The 16,641-nt window shown below is 34.5% G+C and overlaps 1 protein-coding gene across 1 annotated transcript in view; it reads left to right on the forward strand.

Moving 5' to 3' along the window:
• The window catches only part of SLC12A2 (solute carrier family 12 member 2), an 83,930-nt gene that overhangs the window by 54,574 nt on the left and 12,715 nt on the right, over positions 1-16,641 (forward strand). Inside the window, exons 13-20 of the mRNA XM_016217787.2 lie at positions 454-555; positions 2,012-2,167; positions 3,630-3,729; positions 7,918-8,029; positions 9,844-9,984; positions 11,144-11,250; positions 13,435-13,514; positions 15,754-15,879. Coding sequence (XP_016073273.2) covers positions 454-555; positions 2,012-2,167; positions 3,630-3,729; positions 7,918-8,029; positions 9,844-9,984; positions 11,144-11,250; positions 13,435-13,514; positions 15,754-15,879 — 924 coding nt within the window. The remainder of the gene's footprint in view (positions 1-453; positions 556-2,011; positions 2,168-3,629; positions 3,730-7,917; positions 8,030-9,843; positions 9,985-11,143; positions 11,251-13,434; positions 13,515-15,753; positions 15,880-16,641) is intronic.

Here is a 16,641-nt window from a genome sequence, read left to right on the forward strand (position 1 = left end):
GAAGCAACCTGAATACCTACCCATGGAAGAATGAAACTGCAGAATTAGATTCAGCAGTAAAAAAGAATGAACTTGGTTTTCATATATCATTATGGATGAACTTCAGATATAATAAATGTAAAATCAAATTGCAGAATGATAAAGTATGATACTATTTATGTATCTTTTAAAACACCCAAAACAGTTCTACATAATGCTGATTATGTGTATGTAGTAAAACTATATAGCATTGGAAAAAGAATAGAGCAGCTTTGGAAGAGTGATGTATACAGGGGGTTTCAATTGTACATAAGGTTTGATTTCTGAAAAGTAAAGTACATGAAGTATATATGGCAAAATGTATTTATTAAATCTGGATAGTCGATAGCCATTATCTAAAGGTTTGAAATAATTCATAATTTTGGAAAGTTAAAAATGTCTGATGTCAGTAAATATGCCTTGTTTCTTTTGCAGCTGAACTGAATGTTATTGCTCCAATTATCTCTAACTTCTTCCTCGCATCCTATGCGTTGATCAATTTTTCAGTATTCCATGCATCACTTGCGAAATCTCCAGGTGATTTTATACTTTTAAATGTTTTTAAAATGTAATAATGTCTGATTTTAGAGGAAATAAAACATTAACACATTTTAAAAGATGGTTTGTGTGGGATTAGCTCATTGATGCTCAGTCTGCCTTTATAATTGAGTCAAATTAAGTGAGCATTCAAAGATCTCTTAATTGTGAAGTTTACTGGTAATATTGTTTTTTGTTTTCAAGTAATGCTTATCACTTAAGATAGCATTATTCTCAAATTCTAACCAGCACTGCAAAATAATTATTTTTTTGTTTGTTCTTATTTACTTAGCTGTTTTCTTTTTCAGTTCTAAGAATATTATGATATAGCTAACCTGCCCAGAAATATTTTTAACTCAATGAGTTCTGTGGAGTTCTAATATAGGGGGTCTTTATCTACTGAAAACACTTTTTGTTATGGGGTCTGTGTTATAAACCATGACACCAGTTGGGCATCAGGGATGGAAATGAAGGAACAAAAGCACTGTTCCTTTTAGGGATGTAAAAGTGTCTCAAAATAGGAAAGAATAAAGTATGGAAACTTAGGAAGCGAATATCCTAGTTTTAGATTTTACTTTAAGAATATAAATTTTAGAAATGGGTGTGGCTTTAAAAGGGCAAAACAGGGATATTTGTGTTGGACTCTTCTTTCTTTAACTTGAATGTATTAATACAGTATCTTAGTTGTGATATTGTAGTATCGTTTTGCAAGATGTTATAATGGGGGGAAGGTAAGGGGACCCAGAATATTTCTATTATTACTTATGTCTTTGTGTGAATTTGTAGTTATCTCAAAATTAAAAGTTTAATTTAAAAAATATTGTAAATTTTATTGAAATGGTTTAAAAATAGTAGTTTTGCCTGTGGCACTATGAATGAACATTTTAAAATGGCCTTCAACATCTTTTAGTGTGACACTTAATTCATAAATACTTCACCAAATGGGAAGATATGTTTCTATAATTAACTGTTACGTGTGTTTTTTAGCAAGTAAGTGAATTTTTAACAAGCCTCAAGAACATTTTGTCAAACTGTTTGGTATATTCATTAGAATGTGGATATGTCTCATATTAAAAATCAGGAAAGAAAGCCACCACACCATTAAGGACTTAGTGTAAACTTCTTTTTAAGAACTTTCTGTAGTTTTTAGTGTTCACTAGGTAGGGTAGGTTGATTTACACATTTTTGGTAAAGAGTTTATGGGTACAGAACTAGTAAGATAAAATAATGTGGAAGTAAACAGATGTGCCCATTCATGGCCATCAAGAACTATGAAATTAAACCATGATCTATGGTCTATGACTTTACTGTTACGTATTAGCCTTACACTTACTGTTTTAAGCCCTCTCTGTGTAGCAGCCACAAAGAAAGTTGTTTTTTACTTATATACATATATACCATTTTCTAAAGCAGATGAGTGGGACTTGTATTTATCTACTGTATTTGTTATTGGTAGGATGGCGTCCTGCATTCAAATACTACAATATGTGGATATCCCTTATTGGAGCAATTCTTTGTTGCATAGTGATGTTTGTCATTAATTGGTGGGCTGCACTGCTGACATATGTGATAGTCCTTGGGCTGTATATTTATGTTACCTACAAAAAACCAGGTCAGTAACCTTTTCTATTTAGTATTTCAAGCTAGAAAAGTCTAGAAGTTTTGTTATTTTTCATACCTAACCATCATCTTTTATATATTTAAAAGGTGCTTTGTGTAAAACTTCAACTATTTTACTCCCAAATACATGTAGTTTTAATGAAACAATTACAAGATATTTTAGTCTAAGGAATTCCATTCTTACCCATAAATTAAACTTAATCTTATTTGTAGAAAAATAATAATATATTTAACATTCTGTTGCACCAAGATTTTATTTTATTTAAATACATATTTTATTGATTTCAGAGAGAGGAAAGAAGAGGGAGAGAGAGAGATAGAAACATCAATGATGAAAGAGTCATTGATCGGCTGCCTCCTGCACGCCCCCGACTAGGGATCTAGCCCGCAACCCGGGCATGTGCCCTGACTGAGAATCCAACCACAATATCCTGGATCCTAGGTCAGTGGTCAACCACTGAGCCACATCTGGCCAGGCGCACCCAGTAGATTATTTGAAAGGATTAGATTTGTAGTATTGTAGTAACTGTTAGCTTAATAAGCATACATATGTGTTACCTACTGTAATATGTACCATGGAATTCAAAAAATACCAGAAGACATAGTGTCTTCCCATAAGCTTACTGTGTGTCAGGGAAAATTGGGAAACATGTTTTGACTGGGAAATGGTAAAAGATTACCTAGAACATGTCTGATTGATAACTGTTGGTGTATCTTCACATAAGAAGATGATGCTAAGATATATTAAGATTGTCCACTCTTCACTACGGTAACCTGTAACCCAAAAGAAAGATCCAGTGATACAGGTTTGAAAAGTTTTGGCCCAACAGAATAGATTAGGAAGTGATTATAAGAGTAGCTGCAGTGTGGTCATCTAAAACAGTGAGGAAACCTTTTGTAATTCTAATACTACATGATGAGGTTTTGGATTAGAGTAGTGGCTTTAGAAATGAAATGGACAAAGACAGTATTATTTTAACCATCTTAGAAGCAATCATTTCTCTAATATGTCTCTAAAGGAACAAATGCCTAAAATCATCGTTTGTGTCTAGGCTGTTTATTCACTAGGAATAAAAAACTGCCTATTCAAATAACTTAAAACTGTAAGTACTGTAAATAGTACTTAACATTCAGAGAGCTGCCTCTTTCCCTTTCACCCTTTAGCAATATAAACAATAATTTTAAAATTTTTCTTTATGAAAGACTCTTGAATTGTAAGTATAGCACATCTGCAGCCCTGTCTCAGTCTTTTCTAAATTATGCTTTTTCTTTAAATGCAATTATAGTTCAGATTAGCATTGTCTTAATATCATGCTGTGAACTTAAACTATTAAAAGTTCCAACTATAATAGTTTATTTTAGCAATTAACTTTTCAAATATGAAAGCATCGTTTGTCTGCGTGTCACCTTGGTTGCTGGCTGGCTGTTAACATTGAGCAATACCTTTCCTGCAGATGTGAACTGGGGATCCTCCACGCAAGCCCTGACTTACCTGAGTGCGCTGCAGCATTCCATTCGTCTTTCTGGGGTGGAAGACCATGTGAAAAACTTTAGGTAAGTGGTAAGGGAAGATCGAAATGTTTGTCTTAGGTGGCATTAGTTATTCACTTGTTGTTCAGTAACATTTTTATATGCTGATATTTCATGAAAAGCTCTCTAAAAGCATAGAATATTTTTTGTTGTTGTTGGACTTGGGCAGTTTATTCAGGAATAAGGTTGAGGTTCTTAGTTATCAAATTGTACAAACAGATAAATTATCATCTACTTTACAGAAATGTTGTGAAAGTTTTAGAGGTCTCATCTGAAGACTTTTAAATGGTAGGGATCATCCTCTCTGTGGCCATGGAAGTCTTATAACTGGTCTATCCCTACTAAGTCTGAAATCCATAAAGATTTGACATACCTTTTTATATAATTTTGTTAAGGTACTAAGTGTTTTCATGTTAGTTACTTCTTTCTCATCCTTGACTAACTGGAAACCAGTTTTAATGATAAGAGCCAATGCCTTAGAATAGAGTATTAATTACTGTTTTTCTCAATAAATGACTATATTTTATCTTAATTTATTTATCAGTCATCAGTTTAAAAACTATTCCATATAACTTAACATGCTTCTAATAACTGATGAGAATCAATTACTAAAGCACTGTTGGTATATACGTCTCTAAATCCAGATATATTATTTACTTACATATATTCTTCGGAATTATAGATTATTATTTATACTTAATTAAAAGGAGGCTTGTCATTCTTAAAAAGCAGATCATTAGACAGTGACTCTCATACTGTTCACAAGCCTTGCTGTGAACATGAGTAACTTTCTGTAGTCATGAGTAAGCAATCACCTCTTATTGGCTTCTACACAATAAACAACAGAAATGTATCCCATGTTTGTCAGTAAACCAAAAGGGAAAATGTTTCTTCACGAAACCCTGAAGAGGGGCAGCACCAGAAAAGACTTGCTCTACTGGACCTCTCCCAGTAAGAAAAGGTTTTGCGTATTCTTTTTATTACATGTTTCAGTCCACCTCCCCTTTTTTCTCAAATGAAAAGTTCCCAGAGACCACAGATCTTCAGCTTTGGGGTAGAGAGAAACTGAGAAAAGAAAATGGAATGAGAGCCCCGAGAAGAAAACTTTGATTTCAGTACATGTTGGATAGTTGATGCCGAGAATGGCAGAAAATAGAAATCATTCCTTTCTGTAAAAAGTTGTATCCCAAAACTGAGAGTCTATATATCCAAGAGTCACAGTTAATTTGCCATCAATAAGAACCTGTTGCTTAGGTTTATCATAGTGATGCGAACATTTAAAAAATTTATTTTCCAATAAGGCTTTTAAAATTTTCATTAGAATTATACAAGAACATAGTTTAAAGAGGAAAAGCAGTCATTTAAATCAGTATTTCCCCCACTTCTCAGACTGTTTCTCTTACACCACAGGCACCCACTGTCAGCGCTTGCTTCCTTTAGCGGAGTCCCCGTCACCCTCCTAGACAGCGTGCCTGCTGTGCTGTGACTTTCCGTCTTCGGCACTGCTACTGTCCTCTGGCTACTGTCCTCCAGCCTCGCGCTTGCCACGTGCTCTTCCTTTATTTCATCCTCCCGGGATATTTTAATGCCATTGTTTTTAATTAGATCAGACTTGGTACTTTTATTACTTTTCAAACATGATTCAGAGACAAGCCACTGCGTAAATTGTGACTGCTTTTTCTTTCCTGTACAGCTTTTTTTTTTGCTTTCTCCGGAGTAAATACTATTCTTTTTCCCCATTAACTTTTTATTTATCACTGTCTCATCCTTCACCAAACTTGCTGAAAGAGTTTGATTCCTTCACTTGATAGTTTCTATTTCCTTGAAGTGTCTTTCTCACTGCTTCCTATTTCTTTAATTTGAGGTCTTAGATTTTAGGTTTGGCGTAAGTATCTGTTTATCCTTCGTCATGGAAGCTCTGCGTTTGTGGGTGGGGCTTGTCAGTGAAGTCCTTAATGTAGATTAATGTGGCCCTGCTGATTCTTTGAGAAATTTAAGTCATCTTTTGGTCTGATTAGATTTCCCAGAAAAGAATCTTTTAATCTTCGATTGTTGATAAATTCCTGGCTACCAGAGTTCTGAGAGCCAAGTGGGAAAGTTGCTCAGAGATCTCTGCATACAGCTTATAAATGCTCTCGACTAACTCCCCTATTTCAAGTAGCTATTTCTGCCTTCAGCTGTTGCTGGTGTCTCCCAGACCAGAGGCTCTCTCTGCCAAATTAGCTCTGGCCTAAAAGGATTGGAGAGGGACAGGGACAGTTGACTATCATTGTGATGGGAATAATTTGGGTTTGTCTAGTTGCTTCTTATGAAAACTTTAACTGGTCTTTATTTAGTTTCGTTAACACATTGCCCCCACCACTTCCAGATGCATCTACTGCCTGTAACACCTAGGCATTTGGGTAACTTTTTTTTAGATGTAAAGTCAGGTAACTTCACAGGTTTCTGTTATGCTCATTTAGGATTTAGCCTTTTCCTGACTTGTAAAAATCCTTTATTCTTTTGTTTTCTAACTTTTAATATTTCAGTTGTATTATATCCTAGTCTTTACATTTTTGTGGGTTTGTGCCTTAAAAGACCCCATTATATCATGTAAATTTTTGAGGAAGGAGTTAAAATGAAGGCAGATGTTCATACTGTCATTGTTACTCAGTCATCCCTAATATATTTTTCACCATACCTTTTTGGTATGATAAAACTGTACCAAATTACATATGACTTTGTGCTACGTTTACCATTTAGTAAAGACAGAGACTGCAAATTAATTTCCCACAGTAATAGGCTACATTGAGTATAAGTTACAGTACCATAACAAAAAGCTAAAAAAATACAGTGGCTAAGGAAGACAGACATCAGTGTTATGTGATATTCTGGAGACAGATGGACAGTTCATGGTCGGGGGGCAGATTTGCTGCACTTGGTCATTCAGGCCCCACATTCCTTCTATCTTGTCAGTCTGCTATTCCCTAGCAGGAGTTTTTGGCCATGTGGTCAGTGTCTTTACCACATCCATGGCCTAGCTTATAGGAAAGGAAAGGAAAGTATGGAAGGTTGCCAGCTTCCTAATTAAAGGACACAACCTGGAAATAGGAATATCATGTGGGCTGTAAATCAGTCAGTCATAAGGCTATTTTTAGCTTCTAGGAAGGCTAGGAAATGTAATCTGTAGCTGGGGATCCAACGTAACCTGCTAAAGCTCAGATGGGGATGGGGACAGTGGACTATATAGTAGTCTGGGCCCTAGAGGGTGATTTCACCTTTGATTGCCCCAAAACAGTTCTCCCAGACAGTACTGGTTTTTCACATAGCTTGCTAAAGTTATGAATGTTCGTATATTTTCAGACTTTAGGTTTTCATGCTTATTGTATGAGTATAGTTAGTTACTACTCTAGTAATTAATTTAGTGATTAAGGCAGAATTTTTAGTCTATTTGCTTTTTGTTATTTTGTTTTAATTATATTAATTCTTGTTTTAAAGAATTTTTGCTTATCTGTTTGAACTTATAAAATAGATACCTAAATATTTTTTATGAAAAAGTTGATTTCCATTTGTAGTTGGGGAAAATAAATATGAACGTCATGCCACTGTCATGTGTTGGCAAAGACATTTTAATTCAATTTTGGCTCTCACCATAATTAATTAAACATTTTTAGTTCAAATAGAAGCCTTAGAAGCCATTTCTTCACCATAGGTGGTTTTACTCATATGGCAACAGTCATAAAAATTGAACTAGAATAGAGAGGGCTGATATTACAAAGTAGGAGTAATTATGATGTGATTTAGCTAAGAAGGACAGTGACCTGTTTTGTACGTGAAGGCAAGGCCATGCTCTCAGGAAGTTTTGTGAATTCTGTGAAAGAACTGGAATATTTACTAGCTTTAGAAGATGAAAAGACGTTAATATATTTTTTAATCAGTATGGTCATGTCTTTCTGTAATACCTACCAGAATCCTTGATGTATAATCTTACCTCTTACTTTTGAAGAACCGTTGGCATAATGTTTTTTTCAACAAGGTTTTGTTCCTGCATTTCTTATATATCAAGAAACCTTGGCTAAAAGTCATCTTTTATGAGAATTGTGGCCTGTGCCTTGAGGAAACTGCATAAATGAGATTCTAGTGTAATAATATATTCTTAGAAAAACAACTTAAAATCATGTCCATGTTACCAGCAACCTAAACTGTAATTTTTTCTTTTTAATCTTAAATTAGGCCACAGTGTCTTGTTATGACAGGTGCTCCAAACTCACGCCCAGCTTTGCTTCATCTTGTTCATGATTTCACAAAAAATGTTGGTCTGATGATCTGTGGTCACGTACACATGGTAAGTGTTTGTTTTGTTTTCTGTATTAAAACATTTTTCACTCTGTATATAATTTATAATTTGTAGGGCTTTCTAGATCTGAAATAATTTGACAAGATAAACAAATCTGTTGGGTGTTTGTTTTTAAAGGTAGTTATTTTTGTCAATATTTTTGCTGCTAAACTGTTTTAAAACCTTATTTCTAAAAAGATACTGGAATTTGAAAGCTTAATTGTTTTTCTTATTTGGAGTAGATTTTAGCAAACTATATTGCTCTTATAGAATGGTTTGGCTAAGCACAATAGCTTCTTGATAACTAAGGAGGCTAAATAAAATTTAGTATGTGTTTTTTTTTCTGATTTCTCATAAAGTCCTGAGAACACTGTGACTATTTGCTTACCAGGAAAAAAAGTTGGAAGAGGTAGACAAATCATGGTAAATCCAATATCTAGTATACAAGAAGAGTACAGCAAATGCTGCATTTCCCATTAATTTTTATTTTAACCACGAGTTAAAAAAAATATTAAAAATAGTGGTAGCCCGGCCGGGCATGGCTCAGTGGTTGAGCGTCGACCTAGGATCCAGGAGATCGGGGTTCAATTCCCGGTCAGGGCACATGCACGGGTTGTGGGCTCGATCCCCAGTGAGGGGCCTGCAGGAGGCAGCCAATCAATGACTCTCTCATCACTGATGTTTCTATCTCTCTCTCTCCCTCTCCTTTCCTCTCTCTGAAATCAATAAAGATATATTAAAAAAAAAAATAGTGGTAAACTGTCATCCAAAAGCATTTTTTTTTGTTGTTTTTTGGCACCTTGGCTATTGAAAACAGTCAGCAGATGATGGATCACCTGTTCTGCATAAGAAATTAGAGTATTTATTTTTCAGATTCGCTTTTTTCCCAAGCTCTATTATTCATCTTGTTTTGGTGCTAGAAATGTGTTGTATGCCCATGACCCAGGCCCTGCTATAGTTTTGCTCTTCTACATAAATAGGAGCAAAGTCAAAGCTGTCTTGTGCGTGTCCAGTGGGGGAGGGGAACACGACACACAGACATGACAGGACACATTGAGACTACTCCTACTTGGGACCTGTGGAGTTTGCTAGTTTGTCTCCAAGTTCATCAATTCAATTTGGGATCCTGAGCACAAGAAATTACAAATGGGGCAATTTTTCTACTAGGAAAGATAAATTGTATTTTTTCCTTTACTTATTCATATGTAATTAGTACTCTTAAACTTATTTTTAGGTTTTTGCCTTATACATTTGTATATAACAGATTTATGTGTTGCTTGAAAGGCTCAAATTGAATTGCAAGTTTAAAAGCTCATTTCTTTGTTATTTCATTGTTTAACAGATGAAGAAAAAAATCCATTTATATTATATAGCTCACTTTGATTTTCACTGATATTTCTAGATTACTGAATATTAATAACTCAGACATTTGGGACAGACAGAGAACAAGCAAGCTGGGAAACTGTCTGTGGAAAAACAGAAGGCTCTTTTTTCCTGCATAATCTCTTCTCCAGTTTCAATAATTTCTGATTGTATTTACTTAATATCAGAAACTTACTGTTTTCAGTCTGTGTTTCTTCCTCTTATCTTCTCCCTTTTACGGGTACCCCTGTGTGCCTTAACTATTTCATCAACTCCATCAAGGTCTTTTTAAAATCTTAAGTATTGGAAAGAATTCACTGACATGGAAATGAAGTGCCATTGTTATACTTCTCTCCCCGATCTCCAATGTTTAGGCACTTTAAGCCAATATAATAGGAAGATTTTTATAAACGTGGAATAGATTACCTTTCAATTAAAGATATTAATATTTTACCTTAAAGGGGCCTCGAAGACAAGCCATGAAAGAGATGTCCATTGATCAAGCTAAATACCAACGGTGGCTTATTAAAAACAAAATGAAAGCCTTTTATGCACCAGTACATGCAGATGACTTGAGAGAAGGAGCACAGTATTTGATGCAAGTAAGTTTCTTATGTCTTTCAAAAGACAGCATTTTAGTTTGCTGTAAGCTTTTAAAAACTTTAGGTTTCATTCTTCATATTAATATAAATGGTAAATCTTTTAAAATATCTTTATTAAAGTAAACTACTAAGATTTATGTAATTTGAGAATTAAAGGGACTATAGAAACAATGTGCTTTTGGCTAACTGAAGAACCTATTATCTTAGCCTATTTCTCTGACCTTGTTGTTGTTTTTTTTTTAAGGAGTGTTAAAGTAATGGTAGCCCTTATTTAGTTTTTTGTTTTGTTTTGTTTTTTAATTCTAGTTTTTTATTGTATTTCTATTTATTTACTAGTACTAAACTTAGACTTCTTTTTCAGTTTTGTGTATGGCATAGTAGCCAGATTGAAGGATTTGGAGTCAGTCATAGGCTGAAAGGCTAGCACTGCCACTTCCTTATGGATTTTGGACTCAGCAAGTTAATAAACTTCTCTGAAACTCAGTTTCCTCAGCCCTCAAGGTCGTGGGAAGAAAAAAATGGGTTTATACAGTGTTTGCCAACAGATTTTTATAGGAACCTCTTTCTTCTAAAGAAGCTCTCTCACTGTGTTAATTGTGGAGCTGCTTTGCTAAGGTGGAGGTGGGAGGCTCAGTGCGGTCACCTGAGCCCTTTCTGTTTTGTGTTTCTTAAAACTTCACAAACACAGGGCTAAGAATAGCCTCGGCAATCCTCAGGAATTATAAGGGGTGAGAGTGGGGTTGCTTTGGCAGATATAAGTGTTATCATGAGACTATAGTAATTAAAACATTATGGTACTGAAGTAGCAATGTAACAAACAGAAGAAATAGAGCCACTCATCTAGGAAACTTAATATTTGACCAAGGTGGAATTGAAAAGGATGAGCTAGGACAGTTGATTATCCATGTGAAAATAATATAATAGATCCTTACAAAGACAACTATAAAATTTCCAGATGGATTCAAGACTTATATGAAACGCAGTATTTGAAAAACTTTTAGAAGAAAATACAGGGGAGAATTTTTTTTAAATGACCCAAAAAATTGAACTATGAAAAAGAGATCAGTTATTTTTTTAGGTAAACTGAGAATACCATTGTGTTATGATTTTTATAAAAGATTAAGTATATCTTTAAAGTTGTATTTTTCCTGTATTTTAGGCTGCTGGTCTTGGGCGTATGAAACCAAACACACTTGTCCTTGGATTTAAGAAAGATTGGTTGCAAGCAGATATGAGGGAAGTGGATATGTATATAAACTTATTTCAGTAAGTGTCCTTTTAATTAAATAACTTGGTTCAGAAAAATGTTAACTTTGAAAGCTTGCACTGATTTTTGAAGCCTGTTTTTCTTTTCTTTTTTTAAAAACATATCTTTATTGATTTCAGAGAGAGGAAGGGAGAGAGAGAGAGAGAGATAAAACATCAGTGATGAGAGAGTCATCATTGATCAGCTGCCTCCTGCACGCCTCCAACTAGGGATAGAGCCTGCAACCTGGGCATGTGCCCCGACCAGGAATCGAACCACAATGTCCTGGATCCTAGGCCGATGTTCAACCACTGGGCCACGCCTGGCTGGGCTGAAGCCTGTTTTTCATATAGTCTCTACTAGTAGAGGCATAAGAATGAAAAGAATCACATACGGTTATGTAGGTTTTGAATTGATCTATTAACAAAAATTTTGAGTGGTTTTTTTTTTTGGTTCTTTTTATACACATGAACATTCGCACACATATATACATTCACACACACTCATATAATCTGACTTCCCATTTAAGTTAGTAAGCTTTTTCACATCCCTTCAGCTATTGCTGAGCAGAGTTCCTGAATGTTGTCAGACCCATCATCTCTAAGCTATGTCATTATAATAATACCGATGCGGAGGAAGGCATTTCATCACTGATACAAGCCTCAGAGGTTAGGTTTGTTCCCCTCTCAAACTAATTTTGCAGTTAATTATTTGGTTCATCTGTTATTTACACTTCTTTTTTGTTGTTGTTGATCTTTTTTGTTAAATATATTGGGGTGACACTGGTTGACAAAATTATATAGGTTTCAGGTGCACAATTCTACCACACATCATCTGTTCATTGTATTATGTGCTCACCAAGTCCAGTCTCTGTCCATCACCATTTATCCCCCCATACTCTCCTACACCCCCCCAGCAATCACCACACTGCGTCCGTGTGCCCATGAATTCTTTTTTAATAATATACTCATATGTTTTGCTTTTCCACCCCTTGAAGTATAAGGTCAGACTTTACTATTCACTTTCACTGCTATTTCCAGTGATTTTATCAGACGGCTTAGTTTTTTTTATTTATATTACTTTAACTTCCCTCTTCCTGGTTTTTTAGTGGGTTTTTTCGACTTTTGTTACTTTGCCTTTCTGATTTTACTCTGTTCATGGTATTATTTATTTCCCTTATTGGAACTCCTCTTGTACCTACAGATAAAAGCACATAATTATTTGCCTGTGTCACACAGGATGGTTTTGTCTTCATAGCTGCCCTAAAACAATTTGAGGAAGCAGCCCAATCTCATACCTTACTTTAAAAACCTCTTTCTGTTGATTAGTAATGTATGCAGTGAGTAAGATTTCCCAAGTAATTGTTAAGTGCTTCTAGTAAATCTAAAGCCTTGCTGGTTTGTCAAATGTGACTGCTCTTTGGCTTTGGGGTTAGTTTTTTGTAAGCCAGGATTCGTCCTACCTTAAACCTTTGCCCCTCAGTGGAAAAACCTGAAGTTTTGCAATTTGAAATTCTTTCAGTAGATTCAAGGAGAACTTGGGTTTACATGATTTACGGTCATAACAAAGCTTACAGAATTTAAGCCTGGTTTTAGAGTTGTGTACTAGGGCTTTATGTATATTATGTATTATGGGATGCTCCCATTTGTGTTTTAAAAAAAATAAAAGTACTTTTGAATACATGTTTTCGAATGCATATGAAACCTCAGGACTACTTTTTTAAATTGTTTTGTAAAAATTCTTAAATTACTTCAAAATAACCTTTCTCCTTTCAGAAATGATCCCTTCTTCATACTCTACAGTCTGCTTTCATTCCCAGTAAAATCCATCTTCTTTGTCTTCATGTATTTCTCTTGGCTTTAAGGGGTATAAGCTTAAGTTAAATATGGTTGAATTCCTGAAAGTTGTTTTTCCATAATTTTAGCTTGTTTGTGATAGGATAAGAATAGTTACTGTTTAAACAGCTGCTGTGGGTAAACTACCAGCACTATAAAGATTTACATGTAAACAGCTTTTAGAGGTTTTACAGAAAAAGGGAAAAGGAATGGTATAGGATTTGAAACTAACATGGCTCTTGCCATAATTTTTAAAGCATATTAAAGAATCAGACATTTAAAGCTGGAAGTAATTTTATAGATCATCGGCTATTGCCTTCATTTTATAAAGGGGACAAATTTTTCTCTCTCTTCTTTTTCCTATTATAGTGACGCTTTTGACATACAATATGGAGTAGTGGTTATTCGCCTAAAAGAGGGTCTGGATATATCTCATCTTCAAGGACAGGGTAAGTCTTTTGAAATAAGTTTTTTATTTTAAAAATAAAAATTACTTTGTTAGATAATTATATATAATTCTTACAAGTCCTTGAATAATTTAAATATTTAACATCTACTGTGTCATGTACTGATTGAATGCCATTTTAAGGTCGTATCTGTTTGGCTCTACCAAAGTTTGTACTAATCTGGATGATGGCTAGTGATTAGAAAATAAAATTCAATCCACATCATAAGTTGAAGAGAAACAAACATTTGTAACGATTATAAATTGGCCAAATTTGTTAAAATATATAATGAATAAAACAGTTGGAGGAAAAAATGTTAATGAGTGCTAAATCATTAGACATTTCATGTTTCTGAAAGTCATGCTCGTATATAGAGGCATAGAAATAGTGAAGAACTGAACTTTGTGATTTCATTTACTCTATCTCCAGAAAAGACCCTATAAATGAGTTTTTAAACCATTTTATTCTGAAATAATTATAGAATCACAAGAAGTTGTAAAAAACAATAGAAAGGTCTGTGTACCCTCCTTTTAGTTTTCCCCAGTGGTAAGATCTTGTAGAGCTGTAGTTCTTTCCATCACACATGTGTATACTTCTGTGCTATTTATCACATGCTGATTTATGTAACCAGCACCTCAGTCAAGATACAGAACTGTTCCAACACCACAGAGATCTCCTTTGTTCTACCCCTATATAGCTTTCACTACACTTTTCCCCTTTCCCCCATCATGACACCCACCAGTCTCTTCTCTAACATAATTTTCAAAGCATTTAAAAAACCAACCATTTTTTTTAAAGTGAGAATTAAAACCAGTTAAGGTATACTTACTTACAGCTTTTGCCAACTTTTTAAAAACTATGGAAAATTCCATAGCCTCTAATGATTTCCTGGTAGTTTAAAAAATATAAGTTTAAGAAAATTTTCGTACCTAATATTTTACCCTTATCAAGTAATTAACCAAATCATCCAAACTAGCTAAAGCCTAAATAGCTGAGAGACAATAATGAGCTTTTGTCATCTGCTTACGCATTTAAACTGTTTTAATCTTCCCACTCCCCCTACCATTTTAAGGTATTGTACATTCCAAAAAGGAATGCTTTGAGGCCCTTATCCATATGACACAAAGGTGTGGCTTGCTGAAAATGCACTTTCTTACTCTGGAATAGGCCTTGCAAATACTATTTTTATTCTCATTTGCTCTTACAGTGATTTAGGTTTAGGATACCTGTTAACTCTGCATCATTTGTAGTGTTCCCTTTCAGCCAAAAATATCATAGTTTGGCTAATAACTTACACAGTTCTGTAATCTACTGAGATTCTGAATGTGATGGGAACCTGGAAACATTTTCATGTGTTTATAATTGTTGTGAAAATTGTTTTGAAACCCGTTATTCATCACTAGGATTTGAAGATGGGGATTTGGTTTAGCGCAGGGTTTAAAAGCGCAGGCTTTGGAGTCAGATCTGCTTTAGAAATCCCAGCCTTTTCTCGGAGCAGTTTCGTAGTCTGGGCAAATGTACTGACACCCAAGGCTGTTTCCTCATCTGTTAAAGCATAATTTCCTCACAGAGTCGTTGTGAAGATTAAAAAGGGGTATGGCCTGTGAAGCCTTTAGCAGTGACAGCAACGAAGCTCCCCCAGTTTCTATGGTTACGTCTCTTAATGCACAAATCAGTGATGAGGATTATGGGCAGATGATCAAGTTCATATTATGGTTGTCTTCATGATAAATGTTTTTATGGTGGAAGTTAAACTGTTTCCCAAATGACAGAAAATGAAGAAATGGTACTTTCACCAGGAGCTCAGGAAAGGACTCTATCCCCTACTTTTGGCTCTATAGTTATGGGTATAATTTTTCAGTGTTGTCTGTCATCTTACACGTATATGAACATTTGTCACATTTTACATTTTTCACATGTGTAAATGACTTTGAGAGTAGAGTTGATTCACATTTCATACATCATTCTTGTGTCTACCAGATTCTTGTGTTCCCTGAATCTCACTCATTACTGGATTCCCCAGCACCTAATTCAGATGTCTGACAGTTTGTGGCTCAAGATATTGAAGCAGTCATTTCAAAACAGATTACAGCATTTGCTTACATCAGAGATCACTTATTATAAACTTATTTTGTAATAAACTTTGCTTGAAATGGTCACTTAATTGATATTGTACCATGATGCCTTCTTTAATGGTTAAAATAAGATTTAGATAATATTTTAAATACTTTCATATTTACAGAAGAATTATTGTCATCACAAGAGAAGTCTCCTGGTGTCAAGGATGTGGTACTAAGTATGGAGTATAGTAAGAAATCAGATTTAGATACTTCCAAACCATCTGGTGAAAAAACTATTACACATAAAGGTAATTTTTACTCAAACAAGAAATTTTATTAACAGTCATGTTTTAATTTGGGGAGAAATGGTTTTATTATATAACATAGCTAATAAAGTAACCTGCTCTCAAATTTGTACTTTTTATTTCTAGTTGCTCGGGTGAAATTTATAGCTTTCAAAAATATCTACAGAATAATTAATTTTAAGGTATTAAAAGTAGATCACAGAATAGAAACCATGCCAATTAATTATCTAACATGCTCTTGTATGTTTTTATTTATACTTGCTTTAAAGAAAATATTTTAATTTGAAGCATAGGTTAAACCTGAACTTGGAAAGAGACATAATTTTAGAGTAATGTGCATATTATAGCACATAACACTGAAAGGAATGAAGTTTATATAATTAATTAACCTTTTTGGAGGGGGGGCAGTAAATCAAGATATTTAAATGCCAGGGTTTTTGTTTTTGTGCTGAGATATTCAGAATATTTTTACCTCTTCTGCATCTAAAGTTGTTTAGGTAAAACAATGTAATAAAAACTCAAATGCAATTTTCTTTCTCAGTATAGTCTCTGAAGAAGTGAGCTGTCTGTATTTGGGTGAACTATTCAGCTGTAATTACAGACATGATACCCTTGGTAGCTCATGTGTTTTAAGCCACTAAAAGATTTCCAGATCTCATAAGACTCTCAAATAATTTCATCCACAAATCTATATGTCATGTTTATGAGAAGGAAAGAGGGATGACTTCCAAATCTTACTCTCCCACCCTCACTCTACCTCTGTTC

This window comes from Miniopterus natalensis, chromosome 3 (genome assembly GCF_054644295.1).
Source record: "Miniopterus natalensis isolate mMinNat1 chromosome 3, mMinNat1.hap1, whole genome shotgun sequence".
NCBI classification, from domain to species: domain Eukaryota; kingdom Metazoa; phylum Chordata; class Mammalia; order Chiroptera; family Miniopteridae; genus Miniopterus; species Miniopterus natalensis.